The sequence below is a fragment of the Pomacea canaliculata genome, linkage group LG12, assembly GCF_003073045.1.
Source record: "Pomacea canaliculata isolate SZHN2017 linkage group LG12, ASM307304v1, whole genome shotgun sequence".
In the NCBI taxonomy this organism is placed as follows: domain Eukaryota; kingdom Metazoa; phylum Mollusca; class Gastropoda; order Architaenioglossa; family Ampullariidae; genus Pomacea; species Pomacea canaliculata.
Genome location: NC_037601.1, coordinates 11372056 through 11392848, shown reverse-complemented (window position 1 = coordinate 11392848; position 20793 = coordinate 11372056). Strand labels below are relative to the sequence as shown.

At 37.1% G+C, this 20793-nt stretch overlaps 1 protein-coding gene across 1 annotated transcript; it reads right to left on the bottom strand.

Moving 5' to 3' along the window:
* Positions 1-1846: 1846 nt before the first annotated feature.
* LOC112553264 (DNA topoisomerase I, mitochondrial-like) lies at positions 1847-19892 on the bottom strand. The gene is made up of 19 exons (XM_025220366.1): positions 19682-19892; positions 19386-19419; positions 15741-16335; positions 15094-15415; positions 14700-14788; positions 14130-14208; positions 12076-12280; positions 11755-11876; positions 11343-11465; positions 10803-10990; positions 10341-10485; positions 10081-10224; positions 8737-8991; positions 8107-8221; positions 7836-7963; positions 7129-7223; positions 6708-6786; positions 6467-6537; positions 1847-5763 (listed from the first exon to the last, which is right to left on the bottom strand). The coding sequence occupies exons 1-19, from the start codon at positions 19814-19816 to the stop codon at positions 5661-5663; spliced, it is 3027 nt and encodes a 1008-aa protein (XP_025076151.1). The 5' UTR covers positions 19817-19892; the 3' UTR covers positions 1847-5660.
* Positions 19893-20793: the final 901 nt, after the last annotated feature.

Below are 20793 nucleotides of genomic sequence, written 5' to 3'. Positions count from 1 at the left end.
AAAAAAAGAAGGTATGACACCAAAGGAAAGCCATGAGAACATGGTACAGACACTTGCTGAGGACTCCTATGCAACCATGAAGAAGCAGGCTGCTGAGTTCAAGTGAGGCAGGGTCAACACAAATGACCCTTGGTCAGGTTGTCCAAAAACCTCAACCACCGATGATCAAGTTGATGCCAATGACTGGTTTTGGATGACAGACATCTTGCTGTCCAGCAGAAGTCCATAGGCATTAGTTCTGGTTCAGTGCACAATGTTTCTACTGAGATCTTGGGTTAGCAAACTAGGTCCCAAGAATGCTGACATCAGAGAAGCTGCAAAGGGTTGACATTTCCAGGACACTTCTGACTCACTTCCAGGCTGACCCTGAGAATTTCCACTGCAGATTAGTAACTCAAAAAATGAAACCTGGGTTCATTACTTCAAACCTGAATCAAAGATTCAAAGCAAACAATGGAGACTGCTTCACCACCACCGAAGAAATTTAAGCAGGCAGCATTTGTTGACAAGGTGATGGCTTCTGTTTTTTTGAGATTCTGAAGGTATAATCATCATAGACAATCTGGAAAAGGGAACAGCTATTAATGGACAGTACTACGCATCAGAATTAACAGAAGGAAACAGTCAAGTTGAAATGCAGAGGGAAGCTGAGGGCAAATGTGCTCTTGCTCCAGGATAACACACCTGTTCACTCTGCTCAGGTTGCAGTAGCTGAAACACCTAACTGGCTTTGAATGGCTACCCCATCCCCCTTACCAAAGTTGGCTCCGTCTGACTTTTACCTGCTTCCTAAACTCAAATCCCACCTACAAGGTTGTCATTTTAAAAACAATGATGAGGTCATATGTGTTTTGGACATGTTTTTGATGACCCAGGACACCATCTTCTTCTGTGATAGAATTGCAATGCTTGAGCATCGTTGGACAAAGAGCATTGATGTCAAGGGGGACTACATAGAAAAATTCTGAAAAACTTTCTTGTTCCTTCAACTCCTGGATGAAGCTTAAAACTTTTTGAACAACCCTTATATCTCCTAGTTGATACAGCATAAATTATTTCACAAGAAAAATAATGTTCAAACAATACTTTCTGTTAAACTGTGCGAAAAAGCTTAACAGTTCCTTGTATAAAAGGGAGGAAAGATTGAAAAAAAATCTTCAGTTCATCACAACCATGTCAAACATAATATGACTTTAGCAACTTTCCCACAAGAACTGAACTTCTTAAACATTTGCGTGCATGGTACGCTTTTTAAGGCCTGATATTCCGGCACCTCATCAGATGGTGTTTTTTACTGGACAAAATGACCTGCACATGCACTAAGTTTTTTTTCTTTTTAAGAAGTGCTGTCATATTTAAGATCTCACAACAGACACATCTCACTTTACTGTCAAGAAGGGGGTTTGGGCTTCATTTTTATTCTTGAGAGTGTTGCAAGACAATGTATCACCAGAGAAGCCGGTGAAGATGCAGCAGTAACTGGTCATATAGATCTTTTCATAACAACAACTAAAGGCAACAGATATTTTGTGTCACTATCTTTTAAAAGCTTGCAATGCTTTAATATCATCAATACTTTTAAAACTGTGGTTTCCACTTATGTTTTATTAAAATGTTGAGCTAGTTCCTTTGTGGCCAGTTTGACCAGTTCTGATGAGAATGAAATTTAAGGTGCCCTTTGAAGCAAGATAACTTTTTATTTTTTTTCGCGTAAACTGTGACATGAGAACTACTCTCAAGCTGTGGCTGGATGGTGTGTTGTTAGGACATTCAAACTCTACTACTACACCAGATTTAAGTAAAATAAAAATCATCATCTCAAAATCTCACATTCAAAAACCAAACAAAATGTGAATTGCTTTATTTTTGTTGCACCGAGGGCATTAAGGCATCATTACATGATTTCAGGAGGCTTGATACTCTGTGCTCCCCAAAAATCTGGAATGAAAAAACTTGGGGAAAGCTAAGTGGAACAGCCTTAGATACTTTTTACAAATGACTTTAGATGTCTTCATGTAACTCTGAAATTAATACATTGTACATAAAGTATTAATGTTAAACCTAAAACTCAATCTACAATGAAGTTTGTATTTCTTTAGTGAAGACCTGCATTTCTCCTTTACACACACTGATACATACTATAAGAAACATCTCTTGATGATAACCTCACCAAGAGGTATACAAACAAACCAAAGAGTACAAATATTCCAATTCAGGTTTCCATTAATGGAAAGTTTTAGAAATGACCAGAATAAAACAGCCAGGCACATGAAGGATACCAGGGGTAAAAAAAAAATGAGGTGAAATGGCGGTTCGAAAACAATATCATGCCAGTTAGGTAATCATGGAGGCTGGGGGGGGGGGGGGGGAGGTAGGAGAAATGCTGATGTCAAGCCTTATTAAAATAACAACATGATCTAATAAAGAAAAACTGCATGGGGCCAACATGCTCTACAGAGGATGGTAAAAAAGAAGCCCAACACTTCTAAAGAACCAACCCTAAATGAGACAGACAGATTATGGTGTCGGTGTATCACTAAAATCTCACCTGCACTTAAAAAAACAAACGGGCAAGAAGACACTGCACATCTTTTCTCTTTCCTTGTTAGGCACTTTCCGCAAACAACAGTTCCAAAAGACAGTGCCTTTCCAATGCTGATTCCTATTTTTTTTAAAAAACCCATAAAACTAGTTAATGGTTACAAATATCACTTTTTTGTTTGTTTTGTCAAATACTGTGAACCCAATACTGAAATAAGTAGTTCTTGTTAGCTGCTTTCTGGATCCACCAGCAGGGACATCATGCACACATTACACAACAGTCAACTACTTATCACATTAAAATCTGCTCTAAATTTATGAAGCAAATTAACATCTATATAATAACCTAGGAATTACTTTTTTTTTTTTTTTTTACATTGAAGTATGTCAATGGAGACTTCTTCCTACTTTCTCACTCTGCTCAACTCAGACCGTTTATCCAAAACAAGCTGTCAAACTACAACACAATGTACACACCACCTTGAGCATTTTAGTGCTAAAATAAAATTACCAGTAGCCAAGATATGCACACAATGATGAGACATGAAATGCACAAAACAGTGTAACAACTGAATCAGATAATGTACATCTTATTGTGGCTATGGTATAAGGTGATGCAGCAGTTAGACACCTAAGAAAGTTCTAAAGGCCATGGGGGCAGTGAGGATGATTCACAGTCCTGAAAAATCAGATACCTCATTTCTGCAGAGCACCTGCTGGGTGGGCAATGGGTATTGAGTTTTGCAGGCAAAATGCCAAGCATGCCTCATACAATGGCTTTCTGCTCCACATGTGAGCACCACTAGCCTATACAGGTAGTCCTCGACTTACGACGCTGATCCGTTCTTACGCGGCGTCATAAACCGAATTTCGACGTAAGTCGGATCATACGTTCATACAGTACTGGACCATAATAACAGTAAAGTACTGCAAACACTATCCAAGCACCTATCCTAACACAGTACCCTACATAATTATCAATAAACATAAGTACAGTAAAATATTGTGCAGTACAGTACGCTTTGTTATCACTGTCACTTTCATAGGAGAAGATCCTCTCACATGTTCAAAGATGCAATCTTTATCCTTGATAATCGTAGCAACAGTCGAATGACTAAGTCCTAATGACCTGCCAATTTCTGTTGCTGTTTTCCCCTACTCAGATTGCCTTATGACTTCCGCCGCATGTGGAATGAAGCGCACGTACAGTTCGACTTACGACGCTAAACCTCATAAGTCAGAGTGAGCATCGTAACCACGAATTGACATAACTTGAGACCGTCATAACCCGAGGACTACCTGTACTGCCTTCCCATATATCAGAAAGGTAGTCAAAATTTCAAAAAATACAGATAACATGCACAATGTTACAAGTTTATACTGAATCCAAAAAAAATTACATGTAGCTGCTAAACTGCTTGCTAGGTGTATTTGACCAGCACAGATCTTATTGGAGCTTCAGGATTTTGTTAACCGAACTATTTCATTGGTGAGAAGCTGATCAGAATAACCTTTTCTCAATCATATGTGACATTGTTACAGTAATGTCAACGCCTGAACAAATACCAACAGTGCCAGAACTTGGACCTCTGCCTAAAAAAAGCAATATCCTCATAACCATTAACCCTGTAACAATCTAAGAGTGCCCTGATCAGTGCTAAAATTGAAAGCAAAAAATATGTATCCACTATCCAAAGAGATGTCTATTGGTAATAAAGGCAGATACTGCTGGAAGAGCAACTACCTCTAAAATGTCTCCTCAGCAGTCCAAGAGCTCTAGGACAAGTCTCATTTTGGCTATACACATATTCACACACACACGCACAAAATAATGGCCCTTAAGCAAACATTCCTAAAATCAGAGACCTAGAACAGCTGAAGACCTTAATTACTTTGCCAAATGTAGAATAATCATCATCAGAAACAAACCTGCTGGCAATGTGGATTTTTTTTTTTCAAGTTCAGATATGAACCCAAAGAATCTTTCTTATGACTCTTTACTATACCGGGTATACATTCCTTCATTGCACCACTTGCATACACTAGCCTTTTGGTTACTAATTGTGGTGAACCTCCAAAAAAAAAAAAAAAAAGGGCTAGCAAATGAAAATAAAAACAAAAACCTTTACGAGTACAAAAGTTTTATAAATGCTCATTATAAATCTTAAGACAAAGTCCAAATGAAAAGCCCTATCCCATATCCCACAACAATTTTCAGGTAAGACATGACATTCATACTTGCTAAGCACACAGGAATTTGATATGATTAACCAATGAGTAATGAATGCACTAAAATGTATGAGAAGGCATACAGAGTTTTAAAAAGTATTTACAATAAAATTGATAGCTTGTGTGTTAAAAAGAAAAAGTACATTCATGAATATGTATTAGCTAAAAATATCCAACATTTTAGATTTAAATACTTCCGAACATTATGAAAAATCTATACTTCTCTGAATCCCACATTTCTAGCACAGATTTCTGCCTATGCTGTAGAACTTAAAATGTTTAAGATATATCTAATCTACTAACATCCTTGCTTTTAACATAAGTGTGGCCTTAAACTATCAGTCCTTCAAAAAGAAATCATTTTTTTACATTTAGAATATTAAGTTTTTTTTAAATATATTATCATAAAAACCTTTAGTGTTTTAAGCAAGCCGCTTTTCCTAAATTTAAAGTCAAGATCACTGCCCTTATGTTGTCTGCCATAATTTAAAACTACACAACCTAAGACTTGATCAATATAACCTCAAACCAGGTCCATACTTCTAGGTGAGGGTGAAAATAAGTCATATTCATACAAACTTGCATACTTGTGTGTATATTACATGGATGTGCATGCACAAACATGTATAAAGTGAGATAAGAACTCCTGTGAGTTTTTAATGACATTTTAAAAAATGACCTTCAGACTGAAATATCAAGATTCAACCTTGGCAAGAGCTATATATGCATAAACAAATAAACGTGGAGAACTGCAGAAGAGTAAAATGGAAGTACATGTAAAATTCTGATGACAAAATGTCAGAAGACGCATGATTTAAGTTGGAGCAGGGGGGGGGGGGGGGGGAAAGAAGCCAAATGTTATGGTCAGCTGCTACTACCAAAGGCCTTCATCAAAACTGGAACTCTGCTGTTGCCATATCAATTGCCCAGCGGAACTTATCACGTTGAGTCTTATTGTAGATTTTCTCAATGGGCACATTAAATTTCTTGCACCTGAAACACACAGTTTTTTTTTTTTGGGGGGGGGTGTCAAGTCATGGTTAGATGGTATATGTGAAAAAACAAGAAATTAATCAGCCACTTTATTTATCTACAGAGTGACATGCATAAAACCAGCCTGCATTCAATATCCAAATCCAGCTGCCTGATGATATTGTTGAGTAAAGTGGTTTGGCATCATATAAGCTGTTTTGGTAGCAGTTCAAAGGAGGTGAACTGTGTAGTCTTACTGTTTAGTCTTTTATGTAAAGTTTTTCTGCTGTGGATGATGCTGTTCTCCCTGCAGTAACCAATGGGTGCAAGGATAGCATGTCCAACAAAATCCACAAAAATCAACTTTGATAATGCCCCAGCAAGTGCAGGTGTCAAGGATCAGCTGCCAACGAGTACTGACATCTCTGCACCTCAGGCCCTTGTGTATGGGGAGCACTTCCAGAAAGTGTTCTAGCCAGAATGTATATGCTCCTAGTATGGTTGAAGGCAGGTTGGCTTTATGCTTTATCCTGTGTTTAAATATGAAAAGTTACATGGGCAAATGAAGTATGTTTAATATAAGACATTCTACTTATATGCATGATTTCAGACCAAACCTTGAACACTCTTATAATCAGAGTATGATTATAACTGAAATTTAGCATAGCAAATTCAGATTGTGCCACATAAGCAGCACAGTACATATGGCAGTCTTGCTACCTACCAGGCAACACTGATGCGGGGATCAAGATAATTCAGTTTGGAGGTGCTAAGGGCAATTTCTTTGTTTTCATCCTGCAAAGACACAAAATGTTATTCCTTTGTATCAGAAACTGACTGGCTAGGATTTTATAGCCAATATCCAGTACAGGACATTCAAGTGTGAATGAAAAAGTGAGAATACAGAGTTAAAAAAAATCTCTAAGCCCAAGTGCAGGTGTCTATTGTACAATTTCTCAACTTACCTTGTCAGTAGCCTGCACTTCTAGCTTTGTCAGCTGCTCTTCCAAGCGAGTCAACATTTTCTTCTTCTTTTCGTACATACTGCAAAAGTCAATCCTTCTAAAATGTCTATATTCATTAAGCTCTTTGAGAACAGTGCAAGAACACAGTATTGCAAACTGCAAGTTACAATCTAATCATGATCATAACCATGTAATGCTTTAGCAGATTGTGATTACAGCCATCCTTTCGCTAGTGCACACACTGAGAGGTGGTCATGTTTACGAAATATTCTGCAAGTTGTTCTCAACTTGTAATTTCCCATCTCACAACTTTTAATTTGACCAGATAAAAGAAGAGGAATTTAAAGATACATCCAACAAAGTAGTAAAATCTTTGGCGCCTGCTTCTATACTTGTTTGTATAAGTGTGTGAGTAACTTACGTTCGTGCTTTGGCAGTTTTTGTTGCTTTGTAGTCTGCCTTGACAGCCTTGATATCCTTTTTCACGTCCTTTATTTCTTTCTTTTTAGCTGTAATCTGAATCACAAATAAAATAATGCTGCCATCATCATAAAACTGAGAAGCCTTAAATTTCAAACAATGGCCATTCAAGCATTCAATTTTGCAATACTGCTACAAAGTGAACATTCTCCTGTGACCTTGATGATGCTAAACTTGAGATTTCAAAAACAAGGTAGAAATGGCTTATTCACCACAAAGTGTTAACATCAATATGGTTTGGTTTTTTTTTAACTATGCAAATGATTTTTCATCCCTTCAAGCGGCTTTTGCAATTATACAGCTGATTTCGTTAACGATAAAGTTTACAGCCAGTGAAGCTGATAATGCAGATGAAACAGGAAGTGATTGAGCTGCAGTGACAGTTGGTTTTACAGACTGGCATTACAAACCTGCATCTAAATCCCAAAAGAAATATAACTAGCATGCCAGTATATGATCAAGAATAACAAGGAAAAAAGATGCTTTATTTTCTGATTACCTAAGGCAGCCAAATTCCTTTGCTTGGGTTAAGTGATCTAAAAGATGTTAACAAGGCAGAATATACAGTTGCTGCTCTTTTCCAGGTAACCATTAATAACAGAATAAGTGATAAGTTTTTGATGGGCAGGTAACCATAAGCATGCTGACCTTATTCTGCAGATTTTCCATGGATTTGGCAAAAGTCTTAGGTACAGCCCGCTGGTGATTACATAGCACAGCCACAGCACGATTGGCTCGGTTATACGACAACAACTTGGCAGCAACAGAGTCTTCGGCTGCAAAAGAAACAAAAGGCTACATGGTCAACTTACAATAATTGTTGTATTTGTTAAACTTCTAAAAGAGAATTTATTCACTAATAGTTTTAATCAACTCTCTGATCATCAAAAAAAAATATATGATAACTTGAGAAACCTACGGTTTGTGAGGAGATTGAGCTGCTCTTGTAGTGTGTGAGAGGCATTGTAAGTACGGAACACCTTTGCTGTCAGCCCTTCCATCAGCTCATGTAAATGCTTGTTAAGGATGGTTGTCTGCAAAAAAAACAATTTACTCAGCATAAAGCATAGCCAACACAAACAACAGCGGCATCAACAATAGCATCAGCTCAAAACAAGTTTAAAAGTCAGTGAGACGTATCACTATAAATGTCTCAAGTTCCTAGTCTATTCATAGAAGTGAAACAAACAATAGTAATCACATAGGCCACTGTTTACAGTTTCTCCTAACAAGTTCAATTATTTGCTTTGTTGGGGGAAGGGGATAGCCAAGTGGTGAGAGTACTGGTATCTGAATCCATAGGCCATTTGATACTGTGAACCATGAACTTTCCCCAGATGACACATCTGTCGGGAATGGGTACCTGACTCTACAAAGGGATGGGGAAGCTAACGTAGTATGGGAGAGAAACTGGATATTGCCCTCACAAAATGCTGACCTGAGAAAAGTGTGGTCTTGAGCATCACATTCCAAACAACCTCAAAAAAAGGTTAGGGGACAGAGGAGACAATCATTTTTAATCACTCACTGTGATCGATTGACAACTTACATTGAGACGATCAAAAAGATCATCTTCTGGCTGCTTGTTCTCCATAAATAGCTGAAGATTCTTGAAGACACGCTTCTCCACGGGTATAGTGTTCTGGTAGCGAATTGAATCCTTACCAAGAAAGTCAAAGTCTACCACATACTGCTTGCCATCTTTTTCCTCATGAAGTGTCAAATGTTCCACGCGTAAAGAGCAGCAGCCAACCGTGTCCGCTGTCTCTCCCTCTTCTTTTTCATTACCTGCTCTGAGTGCCAGCTGCATGAACACATCAACTGATTGTCACAAAGCATGCTAACGTACAACTCAAGAATTATTTTTAGCTAGGACTGCAGCATTTGATAAGCAGCAACTATCAATATCATATCATGTATGCTTAAGGTCTGTTTTTGACCATTTAAGTCATTCAGTTGTCCAAACTACCCATTTTTCTTCTGTCAAGAAAGAAATTTGTAATCAACCTAACTCTTCTCAATGAAGTGAGGAAAATTGTCACTTATTCAGTGGTAAGCCTATTTCCTAAAAAGCTTAAGATTCTGAAATGCATCCGGTTTTTTCTCAGACCTTTAACCTAGCTCTGCACGGGCTTATAATGGCCCAGCCTAAAAAAGGAAAAAGAATAAATCCAAATTCAAACTTTTATGTGTTATCATCATCTCATCCAATCCCATTTACATGCTTTTTTTACTCACTATTGTCAAAGTTATCAAACTAATAAACAATGAATCAGCTGCAGTGATTGTTTACACATGCCAATCACAAATGAATAGTTTCCTTCTCACATTTACAAACTGCACCAATGTTCAAAAGAAAGCTCATGAAAATAAGTCCCTCTTCACTTTTATTAAGTGTTTTTCTCAGGCAAAAAAAAAAATTTCGGCAGATTTTGTTTTCCAAAGGAGAAAATCTGCTAAACAACAGAGAAGTACAAACATTAAATGTGCTCATTCCAAGCATTAACACTTTTCTTTCTGCTCAGTAACTGTCAGCCAATGACCAGTGAACAAATGAAAAAGTTTCCCTATATCTGAGACACAGAAAAACATTAATTTAAACCCTTCTACAAGTCTACAAGCGACGTTAATTAACACTGCTTTCTGTTTTAAGGAACTGGATTTCAATCCCACACAAGACATTAATGACTTCGTGTGAAGACACAAGGCATCTAAATAGCATTACAGCATTAATCCTTACAAGCAAGCTTCTTCCTCTTCTGTTTAAAAGAAAGCATACCTGTCAGACTACTAGTTTTGTTATGTTTACGAAGAATAAAAGGTAACATGCTAGTAGATAAGCCACATGAGAAAGCTTCCAAGAGAAAGCATTAAAAGAAACAAAAAAACTGACCTTGTCAATAAAATAGAGAGCAACGGCACGCTGGCGGATTCTCATTTCTTTGGACTTCCAGTCTTCACGATAAGTAGCACGAATTTTGTCCACACATTTGTGAAGCCGGCGAGCAACTTCATACTTCTGCCAGTCTTTCTCACCCTAAAAAAAAAGATTTCTTTCCCAGTTATTAAAAAACTAACTTTTTGTATGCAACATTATCTAATCATAGCAGTCAATTTTTTTTTACAACAGTATGCTTGAATTCAAAACATTACCTTTAGCTTTGATGCTGCATTTAACATGACATATTTAGTCTGTCCCTGAATGTTTTCATTCCAGCTGGCTAGCCAAGTCACATGGTTATCATGACGTACTTCTTTCCAACGGTGTCCAGCTGGCGGCACTGGGATTTTCGAGTCCCTAAAACCACAATATGTGTAATTATGGGCATGCTTCGGTTTTGGACATGTTATTGCATGCACAACTACCCTTAAAGCTTTAGCGATGTTACGGCCACAGCTGGCCTACCCTAGAAAACGCTATGGCCGCAGGTGTGCGAAACATTGTTGTAACCACAGTAGAGTCTGAGCTTGCCGCTGCATATACCAGGTGGTTAGTCACAGTCAGGTGAGCAAAAAGTTAAGAAGGAACCCAGGTGATCATTTAGCTAATTATTTACTTCTTAGGAGCACAAAGATTTTAAAGTCTCAAATGATTTTGCCTTTTTGATGACTTACTTGCTGCAGTTGATAATTACATCTTCTGGCAAGACACGGCGCTTGAGCATACCCTGTTTTGGATGATCACCACGTCCACGAAACAGCCCTGGAGGTTCTATTTTGAAATTACCTATTCTTTCTTTGTGGCCATCTATGGTGCAAAAACCATAGTCCTTGGTGATTTCTTCATTCTGCTTTTTAATTACCTAAAGACAAGAATTGTCAGAACTAAGGATAAATTTGGATACTTAATGAACCAAGTACATCTTGTGACCCCCATGACCATGCCCCAGACACAGACAAACTACCTGTAATTTTCCAATTCATTAATTGTTGTTAAATTAAAAATATATTGACATCAGTGTTGTAACTGCGTGAAACTTCAGAATATTAATAATAAACATCTCATTTATGCTTATACTTATATTTATTCCTACAAATTTTTTATTTCCTCTCATCTTGCATTCAGGGCAGCAACTTCACTCCTACCCCCTATGCCTAAATTGATATGCAACTGATGTCCTCCATGTTCTAAAAAAAAAAAACCTTTCTACTCACTTGTTTCTGTTCTTTAGTCATGTTCTTTCGCTCTTCGTTTTTTACTTTGAAATACTCATGCATCTGAGTGAAATTGCACTTCTTAAGATCTGTGATGATCTCTCTCTCTTGTTTTGTCATCGCCTGTAAACATATATCCATATATTCTATGTGAGTTAACATTTGTTATCTTTATATAAAAAAAAAACTATTTTAAAGATGACACTATGATGAATAGCTTTGATATGTATGAGGTAACCAAAGCAATTAGGATGTCCACTTTCTTCATCTTTTATAAATTTTTTAATACCAAGACTTTAGCATAAAATGTCACCTTAGAATTATAATAACATGGCGATGAGCTTCATAATAAGAAGTGACTTTAAGCAAAATGTATACAACACGTCTATTTATTAGAATATACAGAGCTTACTTTACGCCAGTCCCTGAAAAAATTTTCATTGAAGATCTCTCTTGTGGTATAGTCATGGTCCAACATCTTTGCATAAAATGTTGCCACTTCTTCTGCCTCTGAGCTGAGCAGCATTTCTTTGCCTAAATGTTCAACATACTTTCTGCATTTTATAATTCAAGGTTCTTCTCAAATTTGCAAGACATCACATAAAAATACTTTTTCCCTCTTTAGCTTTGGTGAATAAATTACAAAACAATACTTTAAAAAAACTGAAAATTGAGAAATTTTATATCAAAGTAAATAAATGAAAAACAAAATGGTTAAGGAAAAAATACAAACCTTCATAATAGAATTTGATGTCTGGTGGTAGTGGTTCGTAAGCTGGCGCAAACACAGGACCTTTGTGCTCCAGAAAATTCCACTTGATACCATCATCACGCTTTTCCTCCTCCCACCACCGCCAGACACCGACTTCATCCTGTTCCTGCTTCTCTTTTTTGGTCCGTGGTGCTCCCTTTATATCTTCCTTCTTTACCTTTTTGGCCTGTGGAGGCAAGACGAAACAGTTATTTCTGCATTTTGCTCATTTCACCAATAGCATATCAAATAACATCAGAATGGACAAATGTTTCTGCTCTATAGGCTATGAAGGGTGGGCAAAGTACTGCCCACAAATGTCTTTTCTGCATGTCATTAACAATATAATAAGTCTATCATCTGGCCTACTTCCACCACCACCATTTAGTCTGCAGTCATAAAATCACTCCAACAAGAAAATGAATTTAGACTATTACTGTTCATTACTCAGTCTTCAAAATCTTCAACAGATTGTGCTAAACAGCTCTTTGCAAGGTTATGTAAATATTCTGTTCTCTTAGGCCCAGCATACTGACCATCACATAATGCTAAAGTTATAAATGACATCTTGCTGGCTCTTGAGTGCAGAGATTTTTTTTTTTTTTACCTCAATCCACCCCTTCTTAAACTGAATAGATCTGTCATTGATGTTTTATCTAATCAATCTGTTCTACCATTTGGTCACACAGATATATGCCTTATGTCACACTCTAATATCAAAAACATCATCAAAAGGGTGGAATGCTCTATCACAAATGTGAAGTCTTGAATGAGCATATGAAATTAAATGACTACATGAAGACATTCTATTTTATCCACGTTCTATCATCTCCCTTACCAACACTGATCAGAGTGGAACCATTAACATTCCTCTCACATCTTCTGTCCTTAATCTGACTGCACTAACCAGGATGATACCCCTGAACCTTTGGACTGCTATTGTCATTTGACTTATCCAGCTGTTCATCAAATCTGTGTCACCAGACAACACTCTGATGTTCAGGAAACAAAAGTATTGGTTTTTCAATTGCTCTTTCCAGACTTAATTATGCCAACTTTCTACTCACTGGCTATCAAAAACATATGGTTGACAAAATTTTGAAATGAGCTGTAGAGAGTATAATCATGTTAAATCTTTTCTCCACACACTCCACTGGCTGCCTCTTAAAAGCTCAAGTTAATTACAAGCTGACTTTGATTTGTCATGGCTTCACATATGGCTCCTTCCCTGCCTCCATATCAAACACCATCACTGTCTACTCTTTATTTAGGCACATTCATTACTGAGCAGAACACACAGTTCTACTTGTCAAAAATTCACACAAAATTTATCTTTCAAGATGGCTGCTCCTCATTGAGCTATGTCTGCAGCTCTTAATTCCTTTCCTTAATTTACATTTTCCTCATTTTCCAAATGCTCCTGTACTATGGACATGTATTAGACTTAGTAACTGTGAGTTTAGTAACTGTGTGTGATGATGATCGTGTGCACAGTCTTTGCTAGGGCCTTTTATTCATTCCCCTAATTGCCCTTTATTTTGCTATCGTATGCTAGACACAAACTATGAAACTTATTACTATTCTCATTTCTAACCATGTAGTCAGTTCTATATTTCCACAGGGATTGAGCTGCTCATAGTCAAGATGTGTATAAAATGCATAGAATGAGAGAAAGAGTGTGTCTTATCAATTTCTCTATTATGCTAAACCTGGTAAAGTGTAGCACAGAAAACCTGGCCATATTCTGGAACTGTGCTACACAAGCAACCCCATCATCAATAATTTATTGGATAACTAAATTTTTTAATAAATGCACATTTGATTATAGTGATAACTGAACCAAGTATGAATAACAAGCATTTAAAATGACAGAATTTCTTCTGATTATAAAAACAAAAAGTAATAAACTGATTCCAGCTCAAAAGTCAATAATTTAGCTACTTCCTGTTTGTAGAGGGCTCTGCAATACACATCATTAGAGAAATATTATACAAGAAAATGAATCTGATACAAAAAATTGTTATAATGTCACTTACTGATTTGGAATTCTTGCTATCATCTTCAAATTTTCTTTTTTTTGCTGCTTCAATCTTCTGCTTTTTCACCTTATCAACTCTACAAAAACATTCAATAATTTCAAGGATAGAATAGGTGATGTCTCTGTGGTTTGATGGTATATAGTACATATTATATTGTTTTGTGGAAGAAAGGGGTAGCTTGTGAGCAAACTTGATTACTTCTAAATATTCTGATCACAAACATGAATAACGTATATCACAGAAGCAAACAAAAGAAAAGAAAAACAAAAATCGCATGAAAATGTAAAATTTGTAAGAGTCTGTCAACATGGTTTAGTTGTTTTACAAAAGCTAATTTACTGACATAACTTACAACATACCCTGTAGACTTAACACATTTCAATATTTTTTAAAGATATATCAAATTTTCATGACCAAATGTTATTACTTTCATCTACTTTAAATTAGACTTTTCTTACAAATATTGTGATTCTGTAATTTTGCTTCTTTTCCACTTTACATAAAAAAATTCCTGAAATTAAGAAAACAATAACTTTTTAGATTTGACAACACAGTTTTGACGTTTACCTGGATGATAAAGGCTCATCATCCTCATCAGATTCCTCTTTAGGGCGCTTTACAGCTTTAGAAGATTGGGTTTCCATCAGACGCACAGACTGAAACCATCAGTATCGAATAAAATTATTTTTTAAAGTTTTAATACCTAGTGTCATTTACGAGTTTAAAAAAGAACTGACAAAAATAAATTTGAGAAAACCAGTTGTGTGCCATCTTCTGCATTAAAAATGAGAAGTGACACCATTCCGACTTGGTCAAATACTGTTTTGTTTTTTTTTAAATTTTAAGAACGCTCTATTAAAATAAAGTTTTAAGAACTCTATAAAAATAAAGGCATTAGTAAATTAAAACAGTAATGAAACTACTATCATTATCATGAGATAAACCTAAATCCTTGACTAACCAAAGGTGTGTCTTCATCATCACTAGTTGGTTCTTGTTTAGCTCTAGGCTGAGCACTTGCAGGTTGTGCATTGGCCATCTTTGTAGGGGAAGCTTGCTCTGACTTGGGCTGCTTCCCAGGAGTAGGTGGCTCCTTTCTCGTGGTTTTGGGAGGAGAAGATGGTTCACTTTTCACCTTAGTAGGACTGTTGCTAAATGATTCCTTGTGAAAATATGAGTCTGCTTTGTTGCTACTCCCAGAATCTTTGTCTTTTTTAACAGATGTACTGTGAACACTACTGCTGCCCTCTTTTGATCTGGATGATGAAGAAGAGTGCTCTTTGCTAAAGACAAATATCAAATAATTTTAATTCTTTAGTTAGTGACATGCTACAAACCAACAGTATTGGTGTGCTTTAAATGCCCTTCCTTATGACATTTTAAATTTAAAAAGTAAACTTTTAAAAATCCTGTACAAGTATTTACTTGGACAGGTTTTTTAAGCTGTTAAAAAAATCTTATTTATGAGGTGACAGCAATTACAGACTTGTATTTTAAAAAGCTTTATTTCCACATTAAACACAACAGCTTTCATAAATATCATCATAAACTATTTTGGTTACTGCCATGGTAACAAATGTGAAGAATGGGAAAAAACTTGTAACTTACCTATGCTTACTGCTGCTATGTTCTTTAGACTTGTCTCTATGTTTTTCACTGCTGTTGTTGGTGATGGACTTGTGTTTGTCAGAAGAGGACGAGGAATGTCTGTGTTCTGATGATGACTTGGAATGACTGCTGCTGCTCTCTTTAGGCTTAGAGAAGGAAGAACTCTCCTTTAGCTTGGAGCTGATGGAGGATGAAGATCCTCCTTCCTTATACTTGTTGGAGCTGGAAGACCCACTGCCTTCCTTGTGTTTTGAACTAGAGCTCTCCCGGTAAGAGCTAGATGATGAGCCTTCTTTATGCTTGGATGATGATGACGATGAACCCTCTTTGGGTTTGCTTGAGCCACTGCTGGACTCTTTGTGTTTGGATGAAGATGAACTATCTTTATGTCTAGAACTTGATGAGCTGGAGTGTTTGCTATTTGCGTCTTTGGAACGATCCCTGTGTTCAGATGAACTAGAAACATTCTTGACTGGAGATGGTGAAAGAGAGCTGCCTGAGCTACCGGACTTGCTGATGTGGTTGGAAATACCATTATGAGAAGCATGGTTTGTATTGTTATTAACACCTTGCATCCTTGCTTTCAAGTCAGCAGCTGCAGCACAAATAACATTTAAACTATTATAAAAATGGTGAATACTTTATGTTAATGTATTTGAAACTGTATTTAATACATGAAAATAATAATATGTTGAATTTGTATAACACTTTTTTCCTACCGTTACAGGCAGGCTCAAAGCGCATACTAAATAGAAAAAGAAAAACACAAAAAGATAATAAGAAGGGAAAAAAATTGTTGAGTCCCTGTAGATGTGCTCTGGTGTCCTCTGAGACGGTAACATCAACTCCACTATTGTTATTATTGAGATGTTTCCTTTGTGGAACAATCCTAGGCACAGCTTGAACCTTGAAATGTTCAGGAGAATAGAAAAAATCTCATCAGGCCTTGCAATGGTTGAAGCTCTGCAGTTTCCAGAGGCAGGAATTGGAAGTGTTGTACCATTGTAAGCAGATATAGAAATAATTCCATTCTGGCAAGTGTTTCACCCAAACAGATGCACCGAGCCATAGAGAAGGAAATTAACCCTTTAGATCCCCACAGTTTTCCATCCTCTCCTATAAAATGTTCAGGTCTGAATCTGGCAGGGTCATCCCAGATGTCTGGAGCTCTCATTATAGAATCCAGGTTGGGATGACTAAAGTGCCCTTAGGGATCGTGTATCCACCAAACTCCATGTCACATTCAGGGGCACAATGTTGACGTAGCAAAAAACTTCTATTATGACAGCCTCCACATAAACTAACTGGGGTCTGTCTTGTATGCTGGATGCTCGCTCTGTTCCAATAATGCTGTGGATCTCCTTGAAGCATGTTACCCTGCATGTTAGGGTAGTGAAAGAAGTAAACCTGAGTCCAGCAGATAATTTAATAGTCAATACCCATGCCACAGTTGTCGAAGACTACCTCAAGGAGATTAGCATCTTTAAAATATTCTTTATAATCTCACACTTGCGGTAAAATTGTTTAAAATTAAACAAATCCAAATATGTATTTCCTGTTGATGTGAGGGGATTCTGATTGCCTGTTGCGATGATGATGTATTTCTCTAATGTAGGTGCCAATAAAGTCATCTGCTATGCTCTCCTGAAACCTTCGGTAGTAATCGTCCACAAAAGGTTTAATAAACTCATTTAGCACAAGCCACATGTTGTCCACAAGGTGTTGCAACTTAAGGTAATCTCCATGTAGGTGTTACAGGTAAGGCATGATAGTGACTATGGCACCCGCTCCCCAGTCGTTAACAATGGTATCCAGCAACATCCAAAGACATTGTCATCATGAGAATTTCCACTGCAGATTAGTAACTCAAGGTGAAACCTGGGTTCATCACTTTGAACCTGAATCAAAGATTCAAAGCAAACAGTGGAAACGCTGTGGTTCTCCACTCCTGAAGAAATTCAAGCAGGCAGCGCCGATTGGCAAGGTGATGGCTTCTGTATTTTGGGATTCTGAAGGAGTAATCATGCCAGACTATCTTTTACCAGACGACATCGCTGAGGCACAGTGATCAAAGACCTAAACTTTACAAGTATTTTGCATATTAAGTAGCAACCCGCATGGTCCGTCAATCAAAAAAATGAAAAGCAGCATGGTTTACAACGTCCAAAAAGTTTAAGTGTCAATAAAGAAGGTTTATAATCAAAAACCCTAAAGCAAAATGGAAGCGAAGTACCTCAGTTATGCATGACAAGAAACTTTAACTGATGCACTTTGTGGTTTTCAAAATTATTGTAGCTAAAAATCTGAAAGTATCCAAGGATTATTTGGTGAATATCTTTCAGAGCTAACAGACTATCTATCCTATGTTCCTTGTATTTATGGGCTGTTTCTTATATTTTTGCATTATTGTCACTGCACTAGGATAGATGGATTTGTTATTTTAAGGGGCAGAATGTTTCCACTTCTATCATTTGTTGTTGCATAGAGTGATCCCTCGTTTATCGCAGGAGATTCGTTCCAGAACCACCCACAATAACCGAAAATCAGCCAAATAGAAATAGTATATTTATGTATTTATACACTATATTAAGGCTTTATAAACCCTCCCCCATACTTTTATGATACATAAACTTTGCCCATTTCCTTAATAACTATTCAAACCTTTAAACATAAAAACTTTTTTATTGCCATGATATAGCCTAGTTGCTGGCATGGCATAAAACACCAATAAACAAACATTAATAACTATTCCCACACTGTTGTTTACAACTGTGAGTAGGCGCATAGCGTCTCAGGCAAACGATGCTGGTTCTCATTTTTGAGTAAATACATGCGCCATCTAGTGTAATTCATATTAATTTTAATAGTTATATTTCTTTATAGGAAGAATTAATGTTAGTAACATATTTTTATACACTTTGAGTTTTTTTCATCTAAAAATTCATAAAATATATTTTCCACTGATTGAATTTCACAGAAAATCTGCGAATCATTTTCCCCCTTAATTTCTTACAAAAACAGTGAAGCCGTAAAAGGCGAAGTGATAAGTGGTGAGGGGTTACTGTACATCATAGTTTACAAAACCTTGTTTATTATCGACAGACATAGAAGAAAAGTATCCTAAACAAACCAGAATTTAAAACCCATTGTTTAAATGTTTGTTTTATATTTAGATTTACCTTTTTATTCCACATGAATTTTAAGCTGACTTTAACAAGAAGGTACATTTTACTTTAAAAATGATTTTTCTCTATTTTTGTTGTTTCCTTTTAGATTTATCTCTAGAAAACGCCATAAATTCGTAATTTTTTGCATAAACTTTTTTCTTAGTTTACGCACGCGGTTTTTCTGATGTTAATGCTAACGAGTAACAATGGTCAGAAGCACACCTGGAAAATTTCAAAAGATCCTTTCAGGAATATTAACAGTAAATCAACGTAGTAACAAAGGATGTTAAAAATAGCCGAGGCGATAAACATTACACAAACCACCTTGCGCTTCCCTTTACTTTTCATTATTGGCGCACCCAACGGTAATCTCGGTAGGATCTGTACACGACCTCATTCGTTCACGCGAACACTTTTAAACAGTTACAGGCTAAGTTCGCTTACGCAGCAAACAGAGAACACAAAGCATTTCACTCACCCGAAACTGCTCCACCGAACTCAGAGTTATTTTCCTGAAACATAAAAATGAAACTATGTACACCAAAGCTGAGATCCATTCTAACATTGTGTGAAAAGAAACTGATGGTAAGCCACAGGGGCAAACTCAAATCTGCGTGATGTCGGTTTTGCACTTAGAAAAATTTCAGCCATCTTGGACTTAGTCGCAAAATGCTGCTTTGTCCATAGGTTTCTGTATCGACTACAGAGGATATTCTTAACAGTTTTACTTAGTTTAAATAACATAATCTTGAAGATATTTGTTTTCTCTTTTACCTTGCCCGATTGTGATGGGTGATCGGAGTCCGAAGTTGCCATTTCCAACAAATTTCTTCTGTTGGTTGCTTCGGCAAAGAATGGCGGCGGCCTGCAATCACTGCGACTAAGTCCAAATTTTATCTTATTGAGCATGCGCAGTCACGGGACTTAGCCGTCAGCGAGCTATGATGCGCGCCGCGTGGTAAACACGCGGTCACTAGCGCTGTAGTCAAAGCTTGGCACAGAGTGCGCTTTGTTATTCATACTCTAAAACATTTATTCAGCTAAGGTCTGCAGTCAAAATAAATGAACAAGTTCAGCGGGGTGTGCACTGTCTCAGAGAATACAGCAGAATCTTTGTTATGATTTGCTCTCAACAGTTTTAAATGTAGCACCACGGGGGTTCATAATACGTCCCAGGTAGTACTGTAGAGATGTAGTAATTAAAACAACCTGATCAAACACTTGCAGTTAACAGTCTCACTTTAGTTGGAAAGGAGTTCATTTACTAGGAAAGTGTTTCCACCTTGAGGGGGACAGAAAACCCCCCTACCCCGACGCCTAGTCCTGCGGACGGGTGTCACATATAGTGTCCCGAGACGGAGTTTCTCGATCGTTGCAGTAGTGACAATTTAAGCGAGTGTTTTAACCACCACACTACTATAGGTCCTCCTGTTGGGAAGGGGCAAGGGAAATCCCATAAAAGAGGTAATTTTTCTCGAAGTACGATCAGCTGTGTGCACGTGACATGTTCAATGCCTCTTGATCAAAATAAAGTGATCAGGCTTTCACTATTGATGTAAACAATCGAGTAGTCCGACCTGTTGAACGCTCAAACGTTGCTGAGGTAAAGTTTCGTACGGTGGATGTGCTGGGTCTGGTACAGAAGCTGGTTTATTTCAAACAATGGTCAAATATATTAAGCGAGACAATGGCCGAATCTATATTTAAAAAAAAAATTCTGCCACTCTCAGGAAACCATACGTTGTAATGTGGGCGTCATCTTTTTTTTCTTTGTTTTGCAAACAGGGAAAACGTACTTGGTGTTGGTGTCACCGGCTTTAAATCTTACGGGGTTTTTGTTAATGTCACTGGGCAACTTTGCATGGTCAAAGATTTGACCATTGTCT